This window comes from Oscarella lobularis, chromosome 8, assembly GCF_947507565.1.
Source record: "Oscarella lobularis chromosome 8, ooOscLobu1.1, whole genome shotgun sequence".
In the NCBI taxonomy this organism is placed as follows: domain Eukaryota; kingdom Metazoa; phylum Porifera; class Homoscleromorpha; order Homosclerophorida; family Oscarellidae; genus Oscarella; species Oscarella lobularis.
The window spans coordinates 461440-487623 of NC_089182.1; the positions used below are offsets into that span (position 1 = coordinate 461440).

The 26184-nt window shown below is 47.0% G+C and overlaps 1 protein-coding gene across 1 annotated transcript; it reads left to right on the forward strand.

Moving 5' to 3' along the window:
- Positions 1-807: 807 nt before the first annotated feature.
- On the forward strand, positions 808-26184 carry LOC136190640 (uncharacterized; the record flags this gene model as incomplete). Its single annotated transcript, XM_065978862.1, is given in 4 exon segments — positions 808-962; positions 1054-1115; positions 1163-1299; positions 1788-26184. A coding segment is annotated over 1 exon segment (24389 nt), but the record flags the coding sequence as incomplete, so codon positions are not given.

A 26184-nucleotide genomic window follows, 5' to 3' on the forward strand; every position in this document is an offset into this window, starting at 1 on the left:
CAACAAGAAAGGAAAATCCGGCGCGTGTACACAACAATATAAGGAACCTACTCTGTTTGCGTTGAGACGCTAGAGAGACAGTCTTTAAGCAGTCTGGGTGCTTAGAGCAGTTGATTTTCGAGAGCTTTCGTTCAATGCCTCGTTGAGACGAAAGGCGCAGTTGCGTGTGATGACGGGGGCTGCGCTCATTCCTATTCAAAATCATAGCAACTATCGAATAAACACGTGTGGGAGGGCACGTGAGCTCACGCGAGTCCCGCGCGCGCGGGCATTCCCGCCAACTTGATATCTACTATTCCATTTATGGAATGTACTACGTCAAAACTGTCAAACAGTGGGCGTCATCACATGCAAAAAAGGTCCCCCTTTCGAGACAAGGCGTTGAATAATTACATCCATGCGTCTCGTTTTTCACCTGAACAAAAGGATGACGCCTGCGACCGCATTTTTGTTCTTAGGCCCTTCATCCGATGATCAAACGTCGCGGTAATCTTGTCAGTCTTAGTCCGGTGAACAGTTGAGACGCCCGCACGCGATGTCACGCGAGCGCGCTGTCACTAAAAAAATCGAAGACAGAAATTGCGATTTCTGTTTGACTACATTCTTACCGAGGACCTATACGTGCTTTATAGGATAAAGAGCATCTTCCCTCTGGTCGCTCCACTTCTGCAAAAACGCCGCAAACGTGCACACGAAGCCATATTGTCCGGGATGCTGCGTGAAGCCGCGTGACCAGTGAGTGACTAGAGCCGTGTAGCTCGTGCTCTCCTTCCGCGCTTTCCTCTCACCTCGTAAGCGTCGACAAGCACGACAACAATGCGTTGTCTGTGTTGGCGACAAGTGAGGCCCCCTTTAGGGGAAACTACTCGCCCTAGCAGCGACGGGCAGCGACGATTAGCTAAGAAGGCCAGCATGAAATTTTCTCCTAACCTAAAGTCATTCTACGCGGCCGAAACCACGAAGTAAGTTGCCGCGAAGCCATTTAGTCCAGCGTACACGTGACCCTAAGTTTGAATCTGGCAAGAGAATCGAACTTTTAATTAATTAAGGCAGTTTTAGATAGACTCGTACGTCGTATACTCAAACGCCCGCATATGATCTCACGTTTGTCTCACGTGAGCCAAAACCGTTCCAAGGCCATTTGCCTAAACTCGTGTTTTAGAATCTGCTCTTACACGCACCTAAGACGTGGCTACTTTTCCTCAAGTAGCTGAAGATTACTTTGCTACAACGACTGACGTTTGACGAACGCACAACTTGTGCCGGAAGACTCGCCTTCTCCTGATACGTTTGAAAAAGGTACGAAAGAGCCATATAGCTATTGCAAGGACGCCTCTATTAGTTAGTAGACGCTAGAGTACATGGCTATAGTTTAGTGCATAATGTGTCTTGTGAAAGCACCTCATCATTCTGGCGACAGATTTCCCCCTTTCGTTCTCTGAAAATCGTTTTTATGCGCTTTATTGTGTGACTGCCTTTCTAAAAGACCTATGCTGTAACTTGTAAAGAAGGGGAAACGTCATTTGGCTTAGAGAAGGGCGGGGCGGTTATATGCCCCCGCACTTATTGGAGGGAAACGCTTTTACAGACTACAGAGCATTTAAAACAAAAACTATCTGTTTGCGTTTAGCTTTGTACTGAACTCTAACTTTGCGAGAATCGTTAAGTTCGTAGAGAGAAGGAATTGTGTACGTGTTACTTGTAACCTTGGCACCCCGCCCCCTTCCAATTTTTAGATCACGTGCTAATAATTCCAACTGTTGATGTGCTTTCTTGTATTCTTTTAGATCATTCAATGGCAGCGCAATTGCTGTGCCTTGCCTTCGTTCTCCTCTCTGCCCATTCGGCTCTAGCTCGAAGCGACGATTATGTAACGGAATTTTCAGTCGACTTCACGCCGAATGACCTCAATGCGCTGAAGCGAAACGAACTGTGCAGCACTGAAGAACGATGCTACATGACGTTTGCAGCTAACGCCATATACGACATGGTTCGTCGCGGGCTAATAGGCAACGTGGACGGACTACGCGTCACCAATCTGACGACGGACACGTCCGAGCCAGAACTGGTCAAGTTTCTCAAATTCGACATGGACGCCGGAACGATTACACTCGAATTCAGTGAGGTCGTTCGCAGTTCATCTGTCAATTTTACGGCGGTGACATTGATGAATTGGCACGGCGGAAGCGACGCAACCAATGAAATTCGTCTGACCAGTGGGGACACGCTGGGACTAGACGTTGATACAATCGTGCAACTGCGTTTATCGGTGTCCGATTTGAATGCAATCAAAAAGGACACGAAAGTTTGCGGTGACGCTCAACGATGCTGGATACGTTTTACTTCCGACTTCATCAAGGATACTTCGTGGAATTCTGCTATGGCTGTGGTGAAGTCGGAGACGTTTGTGGAGGCCGAAAAAGCCGCTGAACACGTTCAAGATTCGACCAGTCCTGTGCTGAAGAACTTTGACGTTGACATGGACAGTGGAAGAGTCGTTCTTCGCTTTGACGAGACAGTTCAAGTCATCACCGAGGACGTGACCGAGATGACGTTTCAGGACGCTTCGAGAGCCGGCACGAATTACACATTGACCGGTGGGATTGACATCACTGCAGACGGTGACAACGGAGTCGTGTACGAATTTCAGATGATTGAACTGGATCTCATCAAGATAAAGGCAGACACGGCTTTGGCGACTACAAGGAATAACACCTATATCAGTTTTACTGAAGAAATGATGAAGGACATGTACGACAATACGGTTAGTCCTATTTTGAATGGAAACGGAAAAAGAGCGAATAGCTACGTAGCTGACGTCACGAGTCCTAAAGTCGTATCCTTCGATCTGCTTGATATCAATGTTGGCGTCGCTCATTTTCGTCTCACTTTCAACGAGCCCGTGGACACTGCCAACATCAACTATACTCTCTTCAGACTCGAGCAGAAAGCTGGCAATGGAACGACGTTCACGCTGACAAATGGATCGACTTCGTACTATCCGAATTCAGATGATCGCACGATATCGATCAAGTTTACGTCGTCAGATCTGCAGGAACTGAAATTAACATTCGACTTTGATGATCCAAAAGACGTCTATCTTCGCGTAGGATCGAACGCTGTGCAGGACAAGGCAGGAAACGAAGTTGAAGCAACGACCTCAGCTTTGCCGCTAGCTGAACTTATACCAGACTTGGACGGACCGAAGCTGGTGTCGTTCGTGCTAGATCTAACCAAGGAGACGCTAGAATTGACGTTCGACGACATAGTCAATGTGCGGACGTTAGATGCAGCTGAAATCACGATTCAAGCCGACAAAACAGGCATTGACACAATAAATGTCTACAGACTGACAGGCGGCACAAGCAACAGTCCAAACGCCTACTCCCTCGTAATCAATATGACGTCGGCGGACGTGAACAGTCTGAAAGCAAAGCCAGGCTTGGCAACGAACGGCACCAATACGTACATATCGATGACTGCTTCCGCTATTGATGACATTTATCGAGTGAACGTTCTAGCTGTTGTACCTGGAGCTGCTCTGAAGGGATCTCTGCGGCCTGACACTATTCGACCTCGGCTGACTGGTTTCGATTTGGACATGGACGCTGGCACTGTCACGCTCATATTCAGCGAGGTCGTCGACTCTTATCAGTTGAACATGAGCGAAATCGCGATTCAGAATCGTTTTAATGAGTCCTATGACGTCGATTACGTGCTCACCGGGGGAACAGTTATCAGCGACGTCTATCTGGAGAAACCAGTGATTCAGCTCACTGCTGACGATCTGAACGAATTGAAGAGGCTCACCGCTCTTGCCACGTCAAACACTACGACTTACTTGCGGTTGACGTCGCAGGCAGCCGTTGATATGAGCAGCAATTTGGTTGTCCCGGTGTGGGCATTTCAGGCTACGACGGTCAATGAATTTACACCTGATACCACAGCACCCAAGCTGGTTGAATTTGATTTTGATCTGGACTCGGGCGAAATAGCACTAACGTTCTCTGAGACAGTCGACGCTTCGTCTTTAGTTCCTGAAGAGATTGTGATACAAGACGACTACGCTGCAAGCACTTTTAGAAAATTGACTGGAGGAAACGGAACGTCAGAAGACTCGACAGTGGTCACACTATTACTAACAAGAACAGACTTGAATGCTCTAAAGAAAGACCGTCTGCTAGCCGAGGAAAGCAACAACACCCTTTTGATAATGACGTCTCGTGCAATCGAGGACATGAACGGAAATCGTGTGACTCGTATCCCGAACGGGCGAGCTCTTGGTGCACGCAACTTCACCGACGACACGACTCCACCTGAAATCGAATCGATTGAATTCGACTTGGACGAAGGTCAGCTCGTCTTGCTGTTTAGCGAGACAGTGGAATCGACGTCTTTGAACGTATCTGGGTTGATTTTGCGGAGTCGTTCGACGGGTGGCGTTCAACATCGTTTGACGAATGGATCCGGCCCGGTATTCAGTTTCACTCCGACTGGCGACGAACCGAGGCTTCTAGTTGAATTGGGCAGCTTGGATTTAAATGAAATCAAACGCCTAACTGAACTGGGAACGGCTCAGAGCAACTTATTCGTTCAGATTGACGACGGGGCTGTCAGAGATATGAAAGATATCGGAATTACTAATGCTAGCTCCGTAGGCGTTGCTCCTGGCAAATTCGTGCCTGACACGACGTCTCCGGAACTCTATACCTTTGATCTGAATATGAATGAGGGAATTCTGGCCTTGACGTTCACTGAGACTGTGAATGCTAGCTCGTTGCGTCTCAATGAAGTGACTCTGCTTTCCAACGTGACCAATCACACTCTTCTTGGCTCGACGTCAAGTGCCGGTGATAGCATTCTGATAAACGTGTACCTCGATTCTCAAGATTTGAATCTTGTCAAGTTTAACGAGCAGCTTGCTACGATGGCTGCGAACTCGCTACTGTATTTTGGGAAAACGGCTTTGTACGATATGGCAGGAAATGTACTGAAGCACGTCACAGCTGAAAATGCCCATAATGTCAATCAGTTCTCTCCAGACAAGTCTTCGCCGAAGCTAAGCCAATTTACTCTTGACATGAACTTGGGGATCTTGCATCTGACGTTTGACGAAGTTCCCAAATTCAGTACCCTCGACATGACAGAAGTCACCATGCTAAGCAGCTCTAATACCTCGGTAGCGGTGGACTACACGTTTATGGAACAAGGGAACGTCACTGGTCCGGCTGTTCAAAAAGGCAATCCTCCCGTCCTCCAAGTACATTTGGGATATAACGATCTAAACAATTTGAAAAAGTTTCCGGAGCTAGCTATTAGTAATGAAACTGCGTTTTTGTCTATAACAAACGCGTCGATTCGAGACATGAATGACAATTGGGTTACTCCGACTACTATTTCAGCACTGAGTTATACGGAAGACACAACGAGTCCCAGGCTGAACTCTTTTTCTCTCAATCTAACTGCAGCAGAAATCATTTTAAACTTTGATGAAACGGTCGACTACACGAGCTTGCTGGTTACGCAATTCGTCTTCCAAAGCGGAGTTGCTATTACGGAAGACGAAGACCTGTATTATGAGCTTGAAGACAGTACAGGAATCACAGACGTTTATGGACTGACGGTGAAAATCAAGCTCGGAAGGAAAGATCTGGATAACCTACAGTTGAGACCTGGCCTCTGCACTCGAAGATCAAATTGCTTCATTTTGATGAGCCCATCTGCAATCACAGACATGAACAGGAACCCTGTCGTTATTATACGAAATGATACGGCTAAGGAAGTTAAAGACTTCACTGAAGACAAAGTTCGCCCATATCTTGTCTCTTTCGACTTGGACATGGACAGCGCAAGACTTTATCTAACCTTCAGCGAACCGGTCAATGTAACTTCTCTCCAAGTATCGAGAATGCACATGCAGCAGGCCAACTTCAGCAACGCTATCGAACGTCAATTCCAAGCTGGAAATCCTCTAACGCTCACTTATTCGTCTAGTCCTAATTCAGCTGTTCTACAAGTAAATCTTGGCACGGAAGATTTGTTTGCTCTGCAGCGTCAGACGAGTTTGGCCACGTCAGAAGCTGACACGTTTCTTTCCTTTGACTCGAACTTGGTATCTGATATGAATTCTCAGCCCGTAATGCCCGTGTCGAACACAAGCGCTAAGCCGGTGTCTGCATTTACTCAGGATGAAACAGGGCCGTTGCTGACGCAATTCGACCTGGATGTAGACGCTGGTTTGTTAAATTTGACTTTTGATGAAACAGTCAACGTGACGTCTCTTGTACTGTCACGATTTTACGTTTTGTCCGACTCGGAAGGTGTCGTAGGAAAGATTGCACTAAGCGGCCCGGACGTTTTTCCTCCTTCTAATTCGCACTCCATTTCCGTTTCCATCGTTACAGTCGACCTTCACGAAATAAAGCTTGATCGACTTTTGGCGACTGCAACTAACAATACGTTTCTTAACAACCTATACTGGGATATCGAAGACATGTCGCGCAATCCTGCGCGCAATGTTACGTTGTCTGTCACTACGCTCGTCCCAGACACTACTCCACCTACATTGACGCAGTTCAGCACCGATCTCAACGCGGGAACGTTGATTTTGGACTTCGACGAACCTGTTGACCATCTGACGCTAAACGCGACTGCACTCACCCTCGAAAGTGCTACTGACTCCTTCACTCTAACAAACGGTTCGACAGCCAATCCAAGCGGTTTACAAATTGTCGTCCAGCTTACCGAGAACGATCTCAACCGGGTGAAGAAACGAGATGGATTGTACTCGAGCAAAGAAACGTCGTCTCTCAAGTGGTCTAGCTACCTTCTGAAAGACATGGCGGCTAACAGAGTTTACGCCGGTAAAAATCTGTCGGTGACGACGTACGTGAACGACTCGACGCGCCCGAGTTTGTACAAGTACGAGTTGGACATGGACGCCGCTCTATTGCGATTGACGTTCACAGAGACCGTGAACGTGTCTTCGTTCGTTAGCAACGGGCTGACATTTCAGCGCGCTTCGAATAGCACCAGACTCTCTGAAATCCACGATATTATTCGGAAAGGAACTCTGCTCGACACCAATCTTACTCCTAATTATGAGAAGCACTCGACGGAAATTATTCTGCGACTCGATCGCTACGATCTTGACGAGTTGAAACGAAAGCGGATTGGCTTGGACGAGGTTTCGGTTTGGCTTGTCATGTCGGCTGCCACAGTGGTTGATATGAATGAAAATACCGTCGTTCCTTTGGTGGACGATCCTCGTGCTCCTTCGAAGCACGTCAAGGATTCGACTCCTCCCAGAGTCGACTCGTTCGAGATCGATTTGACGGCGGAGACGTTGACTTTGTCTATGTCTGAGACTGTTCAGTTATCCACTCTCGATACGTCGTACATCGTTTTGAGCAATGCCGACGGTTCTGCTCTGTATCGACTGACCGATTCGAGTGGCGCATTTCATCCCGATTTGCACACCGTTACAATCGACTTGAGAAAAGTGGACTTGAACAACATTAAGCGGTTGAGGTCTCTTGCAACTGGTCTCAATGATACTTACATTGAGATTACATCGAAGGCAATCTCCGATATGTCTTTTAACGAAGTCTTCAATATAACCGGCATTGACCGAGAGAGAGCGTCTGCGTATTACAGCGATGAGACGGTACCTCAGCTTGAGGACTTCTCTTTGGACTTTATAAGAGAAATTCTCTCGTTGACGTTCTCGGAAACCGTGGATTCTGAGACATTTGATCCTACCAACGTTACACTTCTATCAAGTTTGTACGGAGAGGAGTATCGCCTTACGGGGGGTGAAGTCTCCAAAGACGATCCGATTATTATTCTCAATTTGACTCAATTTGATTTGAACGAGATAAAGAAACTCACAGGTTTGGCTACCCAATTGTCAAACACCTACGTATCCGTCAACAAATACACGGTGAAAGATATGACGGGGAACTCTCTCGCAAATTTGACGAAAGTGGCAAAGTCTTTTACCCGGGACGCTGTCGCTCCAGTTTTAGAATCTTTCAGCTTGGACCTGAATTCCAGTCTTCTGCTCTTGACTTTTAGCGAAACGGTCAACGTTTCGTCGCTTGATCTAACACAGTTCACCTTGCACGACTCCCCTCCCAATAGCACGGTTTTCTATTCTCTAAAAGGAGGTACTACAGTAAGTTTGGATGGGACGGAAGTCACAATTGACATGGCTGACGTGGACTTGAATAAAATCAAGGAATTGCGTGGTTTGGCCACGTCGTCATTTGACTCGTACCTGGAAATGACTCGACTGGCTATCGAAGACATGGCAGGGAATTATGTGGCTGCTCTCAGGTCGCTGAAAGTGACGGAATTTACCGAAGACAGGGTGCCACCCGTGTTGAAATCGTTTCTTTTGGATATGGACAGAGGCTCTCTTTTCCTTACGTTTAGCGAAACAGTAAACGTCGACTCCCTGAATTCGTCGCAAATGACGCTGCAGAATTCGTCGAATCAACTCGTTTTTTACACGTTGACTGGAGGAGTGACGTCAGATGAGAACTCGACGAAAATAACGGTAGATTTTCTGGTCAACGATTTGAACGAGCTCAAACTCCGAGAATCTCTGGCGACAAATGTCAGAAATTCGTTTCTCGCACTGACGTCCTTGTCTATTCAAGACATGAATAGAAACTGGGTGGTGCCGCGCAGGCCTCACGATGCTTTGCCCGCCGTTGGGTTCATTCCAGATACGACGCCTCCTCAGCTCCTTGGCTTCGATCTTGATCTTGACTCCAACACGCTAACGTTTAATTTCAGCGAAGTCATCGAACCTGACTCTTTTAACGCCTCTCACGTTTTCCTTCATGACAGCCGAACGGGAAATGTGACTTATACGCTAAGCGGCGGTGTTCTGACTCAAATAAGGACGACTACGCCTATTCTCAATTTGACACTCTTCGATTCAAATGAAATTCGACGACTGGCCCTAGGTACGTCTCGAGACAACTTGTTCTTGTCAATTGGCAGCGACGTCGTGGAAGACAAAAATGACGAGAATATTATAGCAATTAATCAATCGCGATCTCTTCAAGTGGAAAACTTTTCGCCGGATCTCGTTGCTCCTGAAGTGGTTAGCTTTGAGTTTGACGTCAATTTGGGACGGCTTACGTTTTCGTTCACGGAAACCGTGCGTGCTTCTTCTCTGCGTCTCACCGGAATTGCTATTCAAGCGGCTAATTTCACAGTGGGAGGCATTATTCGACTCAGAAACAGTTCTACGGTCGTTCTAGCAAACGGCGACACTCTCTACGTTGATCTCAGCCAGGAAGACCTGAACGAAATAAAACGTGTACAAACGATTGCAACGGAAATCGATTCCACGTACGTCTCCGTTGAATTTGGTGCCGTCAAAGACATGAACGATAATCTTCTTTTGGCCATTTCGAGTGCAAGTCCGCTGAGAGCAGCTGATTACGTAAAAGACGTCACGTCTCCTGTTCTCGTGAATTTTGATTTAAGAATGGACGGTGATCCGTTGCGAGTGCCGCTCTACATTGATTTGCATTTTTCGGAGACGGTCAGAGCCTCCTCTATGGATCCCACGAAAATTGTTGTGAGCAATGCTCGCAATGCTACGAACAGCACTCATACGTATCGTCTCACCGGCGGCGACGTTTCAGAGGCGGACAGTACGACGATCACCATTACCGTCAACAGTGCCGACCTTCGAGCCATCAACCTGAAAGATGTCTATAGTCTTCTCACCGATCTCAATACGTCTTACTTGTCTGTAGAATACGGAGCTATAAGGGATATGTCTGGCAATAATGTGACGGAAATTCCTATTGAATCGGCCGAGCGAGTTCAGTATCTAACTGCCGATCTTAAGCCTCCGGTTTTGCGTGAATTCAGTTTGGATTTGAATAGTGAAGTGCTCCTACTTACGTTCACCGAGCCAGTCAATCCGAATTCGACTGAACCGACGTTCATAACTTTGCGAAGCTCTGACAACGAATCGGCAACGGATTTTACGTTGTCTGGTTACAGGACGTCGACGTCTGTTGTTCCCGGCGTACTTCGACTTCTTCTGACCGTCGACGACCTGAACGAAATCAAGCGGCTCACCGATCTTGCCACTTCAAAAGCAACGACTTACCTTACCATCGAACGCGGCACGGTGAAGGACATCGTTGGAAACGAAGCCGTTGCGGTGTCCTCGCCCGTCGCCGCCCAAGCGTACGCAGAAGACAAAACAGGACCGAGAGCAACCGCTTTCAGCATTAGTATGGACACGTTCTTGCTAAGCGTATCATTTGCCGAAACAATCGACATGTCGTCGGTGCGCAGTCTCAGCATTTCTCTACAAAGTCACGAACAGGACGCGCCCTTCTCGTATACTTTGACTGGCGGCAAAGTACTTAGTAACGACTCGACATTACTACTCATTCGTCTTTCCAAAGTCGACGTTGATGCGCTCAAGGCGTTGCCTGGTTTAGCCACAGGAATCAACGACACGTATCTCGTCTTCGACTCTCGTCTCGCCGTCGACATGAACCAAAATCCGGTTTTGCCGCTAATCAGTGCCGATGCCCTGCAAGTCAGCACGTACGAAAACGATGTCACTCGTCCGCAGATGATTGGTCTGACTGTAGACATGAATTCCGGTCGTCTTCTGCTTACCTACGACGAAACTATGCAGCAATCGACGCTAGACGCGACGGATTTCGTTTTGCAGGACTACGTTTTAGCACGCAACTACAGCGTTTCTCTGCGTGGTGCAGTTAGCGCCAGAATAGACGACACTGTGATTCTTCTTGAGCTTGCCTCTTTGGACTACTTCGAGATTCAGCGTCTTCCGTTTTGCACCAGCACTCGCACGTGCTATCTGGCGTTTTCGTCGGACTCTATTGCTGACATGGTCAATCTGCCGGTCTTGGCGCATCCGGACGGTGACGCTTTCAACGTGACGACTTTTATATCCGATAAATCTGCTCCGGTATTGACGGAATTCACGGACATCAATCTTGTCAACGGAACTATGACTCTTACGTTTAATGAGACGATCGACGCGTCAACAGTTGATCTTACCGGTCTTACACTCCAAACGCTGTTTGAATCACCCATCAGTTCGTATTCCCTGTCGAACACGAGCACGATTGAGATGCGAGATGGAACAGTTGTGTCTGTTACTCTGTCAGATGACGACTTGTCCGCTATCAAACTTGACCAGTACGTCTGCTCGCGCCGGGGAACGTGTTACGTTTCCCTGTCAAGCGAATTCGCTCGAGACATGGCTGGAAATAAATTAGCGGCCGTGCAAGCTTCTCCACCTGGTTTTATTGCCCAGACGTTTATCGTCGACGACAGTCAACCGGTCCTTGAGCAATTCGATTTGAATGTCAATCAAAAACTTCTTATTCTGACGTTCAGTGAACCCATTAATATTGCTTCGGTGGATCTAACCAGAGGCTTCCTGCAGAGCAAGAAAAATCAGTCTCAAGATGAATTGCTACCGTTGACGAAGAGCACTGTTCTAACAAAAGTCGACGGAAAGATCGTGGAGATTTTGTTGGATGACGAAATCCTTTATGACTTGAAAGCAAAGGCTGGATTTGCTAACGAAAATTCGACTTACCTTTCCATCAATGGAGGATTTGTCAGCGACACGGCTTTCGTCGGAAATCCATCAGTGGAAATCGCGAGGGAAAATGCTATAAAAGTCGGCATTTACGTCAGCGACAATGTTGGGCCGCTGCTTACAGATTTCCTCTTGGATTTCGATGCAGACGTTTTGACGTTGACGTTTGACGAGCCTGTTGCCGGTCAGACTTTCAACGTCACCATGGTCACTGTGCATTCATCTAGTCAAAGCTACGATCTTACTGGAGCATCCGATGTTGAAGCTCGACAGGAGGAAGGAAATGGGATACTATACATGGTTCTATCTTCCTCCGATTTAAAAGCTTTAAAAGTGGACAAGACGTTCGCGAAAGTGAACATTACGCTAGGTCCAAACGTTATACAGGACAGCACGGGCGTGTGGAATAGGAAGGTGAGTCACTTCCCTGGGCGAGTTGAACTGGACACAACGAGGACAGAGTTGAACTCTTTTACCGTCGATTTAAACACGGGAATCTTGAGCTTGACGTTTACCGACGTCTTAAACGCGACAACGTTTCGAGCAGATGGAATTACTTTGCAAGATGATGTCGTAGCCTCGAATAGCCTCAGTCTCTCACGCTCGAGCGTACCAGCGGTGCTCCAAGATGGCTACAAATTTGACGTTAAACTATCGGCAACGGATTTGAATAAACTCAAAGCCAATACGAATTTGTTTACGAACGTTAACAATTCGTATGTCACGATGTACGCCCTATCTGCTGTCAGTGTAAACGGCCTGAATATTCGAGCGACCACGAAGGGTCTTAAAGCTTCCGATTATGTTCGTGATGCCACAAGTCCAGTCGTTGGTGGACATCTACAGCTCTCGCAAGCTTCTTGTTCTAAGATTAAATTCGATTCTTGTGACTGTCCGGCTATAAAGGCGACGTCGGAGTCTCTAGACGATGTTTTTGAAATAATACTTCCCTTGGCAGATAGGCAGAGGTATCTTCGTAGCTCATGCGACTGCCTCTCGAACGAGACACAGGCGGATCTGACGGACACGATGCAGACAACTGCTATTTGCAGTGACTTCATTTTCAATCTGGATAAAGGTGAAGTAGTTGTGTACATTTCTGAGACATTTCGACCGGAAACGGTGAAGCCGAGCTACTTCTCGATAACGAGTGGCCAGTCCCAGTCAAACGAAACATCTACGCTGAAACTCAACAATGCGACTTCTTACGTTGTCGTCTCAGATACGCGATTGGTTTTCACGTTGACAAAAGACGATTTGAACAAGCTGAAGGAGCATCCTACTTTGGCGACAAGTGCATTGAATACTTTTCTCGTGTATGACGATAACGCGTTGTACGACTACTCTGGAAACGGCTTGAGAGGAGTCAACGTCACCAACGCTACAGCCGCTGCCACCTTTATTTCGGACGTTACTGAACCTCGCCTGGAATCGTTTACGTTAGACATGAACAGCGGAACGCTCTGGCTTACGTTTGATGAGACAGTCAACGCATTGACTTTCGATTCCACTGAACTCAGCCTTCAAGGAAGATTTTTACTCTTTCCTTCTGATAATCGCTATGCCGTTGGTGACGCCGTTATTTCCGCGAACTATTCTACGGTTGTCAGTGTACAGTTGTCGACAGAGGACGTCAACGTGCTGAAGCACGACGCCAAAGTTGCAACGTCTGCTGGCAATACGTACATTATCCTAACCAACCGAACTGTACAAGACATGAGTGGGAATTCTAATAAGGAAATTGAAAATGGAGCTGCCCTAAGAGCTGCTGATTTTACTCAGGACACCACGAAGCCGTCTCTGACGTATTTTGATGCTGATTTGACGCTCGGTACAATCACCTTGCAGTTCACTGAAACGGTGGATTCTGGAAGTATACAATACTCGAATATTGGTCTGCAGAACAGCTCAAACTCCACTGCGACCTTTTCTCTAACATCTGGCTCAGCTACAGGTTACAATAACGGAAGCCTTGTGCTCAAGTTCTCTGAAGATGACTTGAACGCGATAAAGAAGAACGACTTTCTGGCTTCGGACGAAAACACGACTTTTCTCTCTCTGGATTCGTTGGCTATCACTGACATGAACGGAAATAGAATTGCTCCGCTCACAAATGATAACGCGCTCAAAGTCCGCACTTACCAAGCTGACATTAAACGTCCAGACGTTTTGAGCTTCAGCCTCAATATGAATACCGGCCGCCTTACGTTGAATCTTTCCGAAACCGTTCGAGTCAGCACTTTCAATTCGTCGGGTTTGATTTTTCAAAATAAGCCCGGTACTGTCGGTGTACGCTCCTATCGACTGAAAGGCAGCACGTCCCTGTCTGAAAACGGGCTCGTTGTGGAAGTTCGTCTTAGTTTTACCGACCTCAATGCGTTGAAATTCTATACTGACTTGGCGACGGAAGACAGAAATGCTTACCTGAGTGTAGAGCAGACGACTATCGAGGACATGAATTCTAATCCCGTCAATCCTGTGTTTGAAGTTCGTCCTCTGGTTCTTGACCGCTACGACTTCGTTGCCGACGAGACGGAGCCATCTCTGACTGAATTTTCATTTGATGCCAACACAGGAGTACTGGACATGACTTTTTCGGAGACAATGAATTACAAAACGATGAACGTTCACCACGTTGTTGTGACGAATACGTCCGGTGGCGGTTCGTTGCGCAGACTGACTGGTGGGTCAGTGTCCAGGCAAAATTCACACGTTATTTCAGTAACACTTAGCGAGTCGGACTTGAACGAAATCAAGAGAATTCGCACGTTGGCGACGAATGTCAATAACACTTATCTAACGATTGAATCGTTTGCAATCAAGGACATGAACGGTAACAACGTGACACAGGGAGATCTCAAAGCAGCTGCTTACGTACGTGACTCGACCCCTCCAGAGCTGCGATCTTTCGATTTTGATCTTCAACGGGACAAGATCACTTTGACCTTTTCCGAAACAGTTTCTGCTGCTACTTTTAACCCGTTGGCTCTCGTACTGCAGGAGAATAGCGACGGAGGGCAATTTTACCAGCTCACCGGCGGAAACCAGCTGAATTCAGACAGTAATATCTTAGAGTTGGATCTTACGCACTACGACAGCGACGAAGTGAAAAAACTACGCCGACTTGCTACATCAAACGCAGACACGCATCTCTGGACTGATGGAAATTTGGTCAAAGACATGGTTGGCATCAATAGCACGAGCCTGGCAAATGTTTCAGCGATTTCAGTCACGCTGTACACCCAAGACATCAGCAAGCCGTATGTTGTAAATTTCGAATTGGACATGGACACGGGCGAAATATTTCTCTCGTTCTCCGAGACGGTCGACGCAAGCGTTCTCCGTCCGAACAGGATCACACTGCAGAGCAGCAGTCGCGGAGAATACACGAGGTACACGCTTCAGGGAGGCGGAGTGAGCCCCAACGAAGGGCCTCTGGTGACGATCGCCATCCTCGAACAAGATCTTCATGCCATAAAATTGCTCCGCGATCTGGCGACGACTATTAACAGCACGTTCGTGCGCGTTTACAACGAAACGGTGCGCGATATGTCGACTCGTCGTAATTACGTGCGTCCTCGCATCTCGCCTGCGAATAATTTTACGGCTGATACGACTCGACCTCGACTTGTCGACTTCTTCGTCGACATGGACGAATCGGCCCTGACTCTGAAATTCGACGAACCGATCGAACGCGATTCTCTAAATTTTACGGCGTTCGTTCTTCTATCTGATCGCAACGGGACGCACAGCTTTCGACTACGAGGTGGAAATTCCTCTAGTGAGGACGGGTTGACTATGATTGTCTTGATCACCGTCGATGACTTGAACGAAATCAAGAAAAACGAAGGTTTATACGTGAGCAGAAATTCAAGTTATCTTCGGATGGAGAGTAGCGCTGTCGACGATATGAATGGAAACCCGGTCGTAGCTGTGCCATTGGACGAGGCTCTGCTTGCAAGTGCCTATTACAACGACTCGAGTCGACCGCGCCTTAGGTCGTTTAGCCTCGATATGAATACGGGCGAACTAAGGTTGACCTTTCCTGAAACGATGGATGCATCGACGTTGAATATGAGTGGCATTGTTCTACAGTCTGCTTATTTTTCGACGCAAGATTTTCAGGTCCGTCTGAATCAGGGAACTGTTCTGTCAAACGACTCTACGATCATCAGTATGAAGATTACGATTCCGGATTTGAATGAAGTCAAGCGAAAGGGAATTGGTCGATCTGTGCCTTTCACTTATCTCGTCCTCGACGATTTTGCTATTCGGGATATGAACGATCATCGCGTTTTGCCACTGGTCAATGGAATGTCTAGCAGAAGAGTCCAGGGCTACGTCGACGATACCACTACTCCGAGACTTCTTCAATTCGATTTGGACCTGACGAAGGAAACGTTGACGTTTCGATTTGACGAGACCGTTCTCGCGTCGTCGATTGACGTAACCGAAATTACTTTGCAGAACGACGAGACGTATCCCAACACTTCGTTCTCCTTTACCAACGTTACTTTCGCGACCAGCAGCGACAACACAGAACTCGTTATTGACATCGGTCTGGATGATTTGAACGACGTGAAACGATTTTCAAATCTCGCTACAAGCGAAAGAGACAGCTTTCTCTCCATAACGTCAGATGCAATAACGGATATGGTCGGAAATGCGGTCGTTGATGTGACGATTCCAATAACAGGTTTTATTGGGGACAAAACGAGGCCAATTCTTTTGTCATTCGATATTGATCTGAACAACGAAACGATTACTCTAAGCTTCGACGAAACTGTCAACGTTTCCTCTTTAGATCCGACTCAGATAACACTTCAGCAGACGGAGAAGTTAGACCTTGGCGATTGGTTTACTCTTACCGGTGGAGTGCCTCTAGCCGGCGACGATCCGGTGGTCACTCTTTTGATCACAAAAGAAGACATGGTTGTCATAAAGCAGAAGATATACTTGGCAACGCAAAGAAACGATTCCTTCTTGTCAATAACAAACACTACCATCTACGACATGAATGCCAATCCGGTGAGAAGTATTAGCTCTGATCTTGCCTTGAAATCGACTGCGTACACGAGAGATGTAACCGAGCCTTACCTCCAGTCGTTTTCTCTCGACATGGATGCCCCCACGCTGACTCTAAATTTTTCGGAGACCGTTAATAGTCTTACGTTGGAAGCAACAGCAATTACGCTGCAAGATGGCAAACTGGCGCAGAACGCCTATCGACTTGCTGGCGGGAGCACGGTCAGTATTAATGGAACAATGATCGTCGTCGACATAATCAAGACCGATTGGGACGCCTTGAAGAAGAATACGAGCATCGGGACTTCTGTATCGGATACGTGGATCGTGTTCACTTCTGATCTAATTGATGACATGGACGAGAATAACGTGACGGCGATTTGGGACGTAGAAGCTAAGCAGGCTGCCGCTCACGTCCCCGACACAACTCCACCAGAATTGGTGTCTTTTGATCTTGACATGGATAGTGGCACCGTTTTGCTTTCGTTCACCGAAACTGTCAATGCGTATAGCTTTGATCCTTCAGAAATTCTATTTCAAGACGCACCAGACACGTTTTCTATTTCTGTGGAGAGGAGACTGCAGCTGACTGGTGGAAACGCTACGACTGAGAACACGACGTCAATTTCATTTGATATCTTGGTCGAGGACTTCAACGAGCTAAAGAGGCTTTTCCTTCTCGGTCGATCTAATCTAAGCACCTACATTGCCTTTACATCAAACCTTGTTCAAGACATGAATTTCAATCCTATCGTTTCTGTACCAATAACGCAAGCGAAGAACGTGTGGACTTACACTCCCGATACTACCAGGCCAACTCTCTACGTCTTTGACATTGACATGGATGACGGAATTCTGAGACTGACGTTCGACGAGACGATGAACTCGTCGACTCTGGTGCTGAATCAGCTCACTTTGCAATCCGAACGTGAAACGAACGTCACTAACTCGACACTAGTCGAACACACGCTGACGGGAGGGACGTATTCCGCGGGCGATCGTACCATTTTTCGCGTCCGGTTTTCCTTCGAAGATTTAAATCAGATTAAGAGGAAGGATCTATGTACGGAAAGACTGCGGCAGAAAAACTGCTACTTGTCGTTTACAGAAGAGACGATAGTCGACATGGAGGGCAATAAGATCGTTCCCATCGCTGCGAATGCGTCGCGTATTGCGAGATTCTATATCCCAGACAGAACAAGCCCGCAATTGGATCAGTTTGTTCTTTTCGATTTAACCACTGAAGTGGTCACTATTAGGTTCACGGAGACGATCAACGTATCGACGTTCGATCCGACGCAGATCTCCTTTCAGCGATGGGCATTTGACGACGAACTGGCCGCTCCGTTTCGCAGAATTACCCTTACCGGCGGCACTCACATCACCCAAGACGATGACATCACTATCAGCTTCAAGCCGTTGACGTTCGACCTCAATCGCATAAAACAGGATACGACGCTTTGCGTGACGGCGAAAAGCTGCTTCTTTCGCTTGACAAATTTAACGGTTTTCGACATGGCTGGAAATTATTTTACTTCCGTCATCGATCCGCCGTCGAGCGGACCGCTCAGCATTATTCGATCGACCGAATATCCGGAAACTTTCAACAGAGACAAAGTACGGCCCAAACTGGTCGGCTTTCGCATTGATATGGACGCACTGAACTTGACGCTGACGTTTGACGAAACGGTTCGAGTCGCGCCGTTCAAGGCCGAATACTTGACGCTTCACAATCGAATAGCGAATTCGACGGAATCGTACCAACTTACGAGCGAGCGCATCATCACGACCGTCGACTGGCTCTACGTCAATTTCGAGCTGGTCGACGAAGACATCAGAAAAATTAAAGCGCTCGAGCGACTAGCAACGCGAAAGAACGACACTTTTATGGAAATAACGGAGGATTTAATTGACGACATGAACGGCAACGACGTCATTCCAACGACGGAACCAAATCTAATTGAAGCGTTGTCATACATTCCCGACACGACTCGTCCGACTCTCTTGTCGTTCGTTCTGAACTGGGCTGACAAATACATCGTGTTGCGATCACCAGAAGCGATTTATTTACCGTCAGTTAAGCCAACGCTTTTTACTCTCCAATCGTCGCAGAACATCTCTTCGCCGCTTACCAGGAGTTACACCCTAACCGGCGGTATTGTTGAACACGCCGATGTTGACAAGCTTAGCGTTCGCATACGTCTCACCGATATCGACGTGCAGATAATGAAACTCGACGACGACTTGGCGGAGCTGGGAACGATCGATACGTACTTGTCGTTTCCGGACGGAGCTTTCTACGACGTTTCCGACAATCCTGTTCACGGAATCAGCAATACGAGTGCAAGGCAAATTATCGCTAGTGACTTCGTACAGGATGCTGTGCCCGCTGATCTGACGTCATATCATCTTGATATGGACGCTGCGACTATTCTTATCACGTTCAACGATGTCATGGACATGACGTCTTTTCGTCCGACTGGCGTCACATTACAAAATACGGCTGACTTGGGCGACGTCAATGCTTCATATACGTTGACTAATAGCGGAACTATAACGAACAGTTTTGACGGTTACGTCATGCTGGTCGAAATTTCGATCACTGATATGAATGCCATCAAGAAGAACTTGGGCATTGCCACTAGTCGGGAGAATACTTATCTTTCGACAGATGACGATCCTAAAGAAGCCGCTCTTTTAGATGATGAACATTTTCCCATCAATGCTGTTCGGCCTGGAATTCAAGTGACGAAGTTTACTGCAGACACTACGCGTCCTTATCTGGTGAGCTACGACCTTGACATGGATTCTGGCATCATCTCTTTGACGTTCGACGAAACGATGAGAGCACGAACTCTCGTCATCACGAACTTGGAGTTGCGTAATCGCCCTAATAGTAGCGAAGCAACGATGTCGTTTACGCTCAGTGGGGGAAATTCTTCTGCCGAGGACTCGACTGTGATTCAAGTCCAATTTTCCACGGATGACTTCAATACCATTAAACGAATGAGCCCTGGACTATCGACTATGAAAAATGACACGTATCTTTCCTTCAGCAACGATACTATCTTGGATATGAACAAAAATCCGGTGATACCAGTGTCGGATTTCGACAGTAGAAACGTGAAGACGTTTACGCCGGATCACACCCGACCACGTCTCGTATCCTACAATTTAGATATGACAAAAGAAATTCTCGATCTCACCTTCTCGGAAACGATAGACGTCTCTACGTTTATCGTCTCCTCGATTACGCTTCAAGGCGATATAAAGTCAGTTGAGTCCTATACGCTGACGGGAGGAGAAATTTCTCCGAAGGATTCTACGATCGTCAGCGTGGGACTCACAACTTTCGATCTGAACGAAATCAAAAGAATACAGTCTATTGCCACGCACCGCAACACGACGTATCTCACTGTTGCCGAGACACTTCTTCTCGATATGAACGGAAACAAGATGGCGCCTATCATAGACGGATTCGCGCAACAAGTGGTAGACTTCACAGAAGATGTCACGCCGCCGGTGCTCGACTCTTTTGATCTGGATATGGACAGCGACTTGCTTTCTCTCACGTTTAGCGAGACCGTTCGAGCAGACACACTGCAACTGACGTACATCACTCTGATGAGCAATAGCTCAGGAAACGTGTCGTTTACTCTGACAGGAGGTCTACAAAGTAACGCCGATTCTACCGTCATCAACATTACTTTCAACAAACCAGACTCGGACGAAGTCAGACGACTTAGTGCACTAGCTGTTTCAGTTAACACCACTGTCTTGCGTCTGCTCTATTCAACGATTACTGACATGAACGGCAACAACGTAACCTACGCTGTAAGAAACGTGACAGATTTTGTGTCGGACACCTCGTCGCCTCGTCTCATTCGCTTTGACTTGGATCTCGATGCTAACACGATGACGCTGTATTTTTCGGAAACGATAAAGACGTCTTCTCTCTATCCACCAGCTATAACGTTTTTGGATGCGAATAGCACCAGCTATAACTCAAGTTTTTACGTTTTACGAGGCGGATACTCTAACTCGTCAGACAACACGTCACTTGTATTGAATCTTTTGGCAACCGACGTTGACGAGCTGAACAAGAGAACGAGCCTTGCCATTGGAGTGATGTCTACGTATTTGGCGATCTCCTCACTCATGATCTCCGACATGGCTGACAACCGCGTTGTTTCCATCGATGCGAAAGTAGAAGCTCTTGAAGTCACGACTTACGTGAATGACACCACCTCTCCGAGGCTGCTTGGCTTCGACTTGAATCTCAATTCTAGTGAACTGACTCTTACATTCTCCGAAACCGTTCTCGCCGCTTCTCTAAATACCAACGGAATTGTCTTCTTGCACGCGCGAAATGACTCTGGAAACGTGACTGATCGTTTCTACCGCTTGCAGGCGTCAGGAACGTCAAGCCCAGACGGCCCAATAATAGTCGTATCTCTTGACTCCACTGATAAGGATGAACTCACTAGAATTCGAGGCCTGGCTGTTGACCAGAGAACAACTTACCTGTCAGTCGACACTGATACAATAGAAGACATGAATGAGAATTTTCTCGTTCCTGTGTCGTCATCGGTGGCACTGAAAACTCTTTCGTACCAGCAAGATCTTATTTCTCCGTGGCTTGTCTCCTATGACTTGGACGTAGATGCAGGAACACTGACGTTGACTTTTAGCGAAACGGTCGACGCCACAACGTTCAACGTTAGTCGCATCAGAATCCAGCCAGATCTAAGTCTCGCGGCACCTGAGTTATCTCACTTGCTGTCGAAAGTCAGCACCTCGAAAAGCCCTGATGGAACCGCTATAACTGTGAACATAGGCCGAGACGACCTTAATGCTATAAAGTTTATCACGGAATTGGCCCGGGAACGCAATAATTCTTATCTATCGTTCGACCGCTCTATCGTTTCAGATATGAATGGCAATGCCGTAAATGTCGTGGGCCACAACGCTTCTAGAAAAGTGGACGGATACACAGATGACTCCACTGGTGCCTTCCTCACGAGTTTTCAACTAAATCTCACTTCGGAAGAGCTCACTCTTACTTTTGACGAAACAGTCGATGTGGCCACATTTACGATACAGGCTTTGACCATCATGTCCGACGCCAACGCGACGACCAAGCGAACGCTTATTGGAGGAACGACTTCTGTTCGCAATTCCGACATCGTCACGATCTTTCTAAATAAAGACGACTTAGACATCATAAAACTGGATCGATCTCTTGCAACCGACTTGGAGTCTTCTTGGATCCGTTTGATGCCGTCTGCCGTCCAGGACATGGCTTTGATACCAAATTCGGCCCAGTTTCGAATTATCAATGCATCGAGCTTTACCGAGGACAAAGTGTCTCCGACGTTGATAAACTTTGTCGTCAACTTGAACGAAAGCCGTATTATTCTTAATTTTGACGAACCCATCGATACAGCAACGTTTGATCCGACGGCGCTTGTCCTCCAGTCGCACTCCAACATCTCCGAATCGCTCGACTGGTATCGCTTGAGTGGAGGAACCACAAACAGCCCGAATGGCCTTCAGATAAACCTTGTTCTCAGCGTCACGGATGCGAATAACATCAAAGCTAAAGACAGCCTCTTTACCGAGCAATCCTCTTCTCACCTTCGTTTCGATTCGACTCTAGTTCAAGACATGAATAAGAATCCTATTTCGCCCATTTCAAGCGATTCCGCTCAACAAGCCGGTGACTACGTTTTCGATCAGATCAGCCCGCACGTTGTTCGCTTTTCTTTGGATATGAACACCGGTCTTCTTACGATCGAATTTCAAGAAACTGTTGATGTTTCAACGTTCAATTTTGCGTCTATTACACTTCAGGAGCTCTCAGACGTTCGCTCCCAAGAAAGCCTCCACACACTTACAGACGGTCGCCTCGACTCCCTCCTCGACAGCACCGAAATAAAAATTCAAATTCAAGATCCAGATCTCAATGAGATAAAACGCAAGGGCATAGGACGATCTAATAACACCGTTTATTTGGTTCTTGAAAATGGATTCGTGTACGATATGAATGGTCGGCCCAGTATAGGATTGAAGAACGGCTCGACTGCAATAAGTCCTTCTTCGTTCACTGCGGACACTACGGAACCGAAGCTTGTGTCGTTTGATATTGATCTTACCAACGAAACTCTAACTTTGAACTTTTCCGAAACCGTTGACGTCAGCACATTGAACGTGAAAGGAGTTGTTTTGCAAAACACGAGATCGTTGGGAAATGAGAGTCAGTTTTTTAGGCTGACACCTTCTAGTGAAAACATCTATCCTCTTCGGGATTCAACTGAAGTAGTCATTCGCTTGTCGCTTTCAGATCTGAATGCCATAAAGCGGCTTGATAAGTTGGCTGTGTCTCCTTTTTCAACTTGGGTGGCTGTTGACAGTTCTACCATTAGAGATATGGTTAACAACGCCCTTAGTCCTGTGACGTCCTCACAAGCGCAATCGGTAAATGCTTACGCCAGCGACGAGACATCGCCGAAACTAGAACATTTCGATTTAAACATGCAAAGCCAAACGATTACGTTCTACTTTTCGGAAACAGTGGATGTAACGACATTGGATATGAAGCAATGCTTAATACAGCAGTCCTCCGTATCTAATGCAGTCAACCAAGAGTTGTATCTAACTGGAGGCTACGTCGAGCAAAAGGACAGTGACGTTGTTTCCGTTGTTCTCACTCGACCCGACTTTGACCAGCTAAAAAAGTTACGGCAGCTTGCCATTTCATCAGAGACGACCTATCTGTCTGCCTCGCAAAATCTTATTCAAGATATGAATGGAAATTGGCTGGTTCCGATTTCAAGCAACCGCTCTTTGCAAGTACGAACGTACACGTCAGATGTTCGCCGACCGGAAATGAGTGGCTTTGATCTGGACATGAATATCGGCATCTTGACGCTGTCCTTTTCTGAAACTGTTTTGGCATCGAGTCTCATACCAACAAAGTTGACTCTCACTGCTGGAGTTAATTCTACGGTGCTGTTTACTTTCAATGGCGGAAGCGTAGAAATCGAAGACGGCCCAGAACTTGTCATGAATTTGACCAAGGCGGACTTTGATCAGATAAAAGAAAACTATAACCTTGCTATCGATCGACAGACTACTTATCTTTACTTTCCTTCCAGTGTGGTGGAAGATGTCGACGGAAACGGTGTTGTTGCCAGACACTCGTCAAATCCACTTCCTGTAACGAGATTCATTCCCGACACAAGACTGCCGTATCTTCTTTCGTTTGACTTGGATCTTACCACAGGCTTATTGTCTACAACATTTTCAGAGACGATGAATGTGAACAGCTTTGACATTACTCAATTGACACTTCGCTCATCCAAGTCGAACGTTTATCAGTCCTACGCGCTCACAGGGGGCGTTCTGAGCCCGACGAATTCTACCGATGTCAATCTATATCTGTCAGCCGCAGACCTTAATGAAATCAAGGCCCTGTTCAGCCTGGCTATATCGCGGGAAACGACTTTCATTACCTTCACTGGCAAAACTGCGCAAGACATGAATGGAAACTATCTTGCGGCTCTCAGTCCATTTCAAGTGAGAATCTTCAAAGACGACGAAGTACGGCCGAGTCTGGCTGACTTCACTATGGATTTGAACCGCGGCGAAATGCGACTGGTCTTTGACGAAACTTTGAACCGCTCGTCTTTGGTATTTGTCGCCTTCAGCTTGTCTTCCGGTCTGGGAAATGAATCCGCTTCTTACGCCCTAACCGGAGGTCTATCGACCGACGGTGATGGAACGAATTTCACTATCCTATTCACCTTCGCCGACTTGAATGAAATCAAACGCTTGCAAATTTGCCAGAGCGGGTCTTCATGCTTTCTTTCGTTTACCGAGGACGCTTTCGAGGACATGAACGGAAACTTGGTTTTGCCATTGAACGGCACCAAGGTAGATAACATCGTACTTGATCGGCAGAAGCCTTTAGTGACGGAATTTACCGAATTCAACTTACGAAATTTGACTATGACCATCACTTTTGACGAAGTCGTAGACATCAGTTCCACGCGCTTTGAAAATATTACTCTTCAGACGTTCTTTGAAAATCCTCTGGATTCTCTTCGGCTCACGGGAGGAACGATTCACGGCATCGACACTCACGTGGTTGTCATCGCCCTAAGCGGAGCTGACGTCGATCGCATCAAGACTCAGCCACGAGTTTGTTCAAAGAGAAATACATGTTGGCTGAGCATGGCTGATGGAACTGTCTTGGATATTGCAGGGAATGAAGTTCTTAGCGTTCCAGCTGACAACGCCAAGTACGTGAAATCGTTTATTGCTGATGAAAGCGCACCTGTTCTGATGTATTTCAACGTCTCCTTGGAGACCGGCACGCTCAGTCTCTACTACAGCGAACCGGTTGACGTCGAGACGCTTGATCCGACCGCGTTCACTCTAATGGCGTATCCAGGAGCTCCGTCAGCTGAGAGGTTCACTTTAACAGGCGGAGAAACTTTAAGTTCAAATGGGAGACTCGTTGTTCTCGATTTCAGCAAAACCGATTTAGATGCTATAAAAGCTCTGGAATTTGCTGGAGGACGGAATGATACTTGGATCTCCTTTAGTGATAATTCGGTCTCGGATATGTCGTACTTTCCTGTCAGCGTCAAGCCCATAGGAGCGGCAGCGGCGCTGCGGGTGAACGGCTTTGTGGCCGACATGACGTCTCCTCGAATTCAAGATTTTCACTTGGACTTGGACGCCGATGTGCTACTGCTCACTTTCACTGAACCAGTCAAAGTATCGTCCTTAAATTTGACTGGATTTACGATTTCTTCAGGAAACGGATCCAGCTACACTCTAACAGGCGGCGTTCTTGATCAGCCAAGCTCCTTTGATCGCTTTGTTGTGCTGAAGGTTCTGCTTTTGCGACCCGATGTACGTCAGCTGAAACTTTCGTCATTTGCTTCAGACGTCAATAATACTTTTTTGACTGTGATACCAGATTCTGTTGCGGACAGCTCCGGAAGATATAACGACTACATTTTATTGAAGCAAGCAACTGCCGTTACGACTGACACTACGAGAACGAGTCTCGAGTCTTTTGTTCTGGATCTCAATCTCGGAATTTTAGATCTTACGTTTAACGACGTCGTCAGAGCAGACACGTTTAGCGCTCTGGGAGTAACAATTCAGAACAGTTTCTATGGAGATCCCGATCGTCTAATCAGCCTCGAAGAGGACTCAATAAACACGAGTCCTGACGGATATCATCTCTCCGTACGACTATCCGAAAACGATTTAAATCGTCTTAAAGCAAATGGCAAAGTAGGAACACGTCCTGAAAACACGTACGTACGGCTGAGCGCCGACACGGTGGACGATGTTTATTCTAAAGACGCTCTTGCAACGACGGACGGAAATGCAATCAAAGCGAAACGCGTGGCATACGATACAACGCAGCCGGTCCTGGATTCGTTTTCTCTTGACATGAATACTGGCTTTCTTCTCCTTACCTTTTCGGAAACTGTCGATGTGGCGACGTTTAAGCC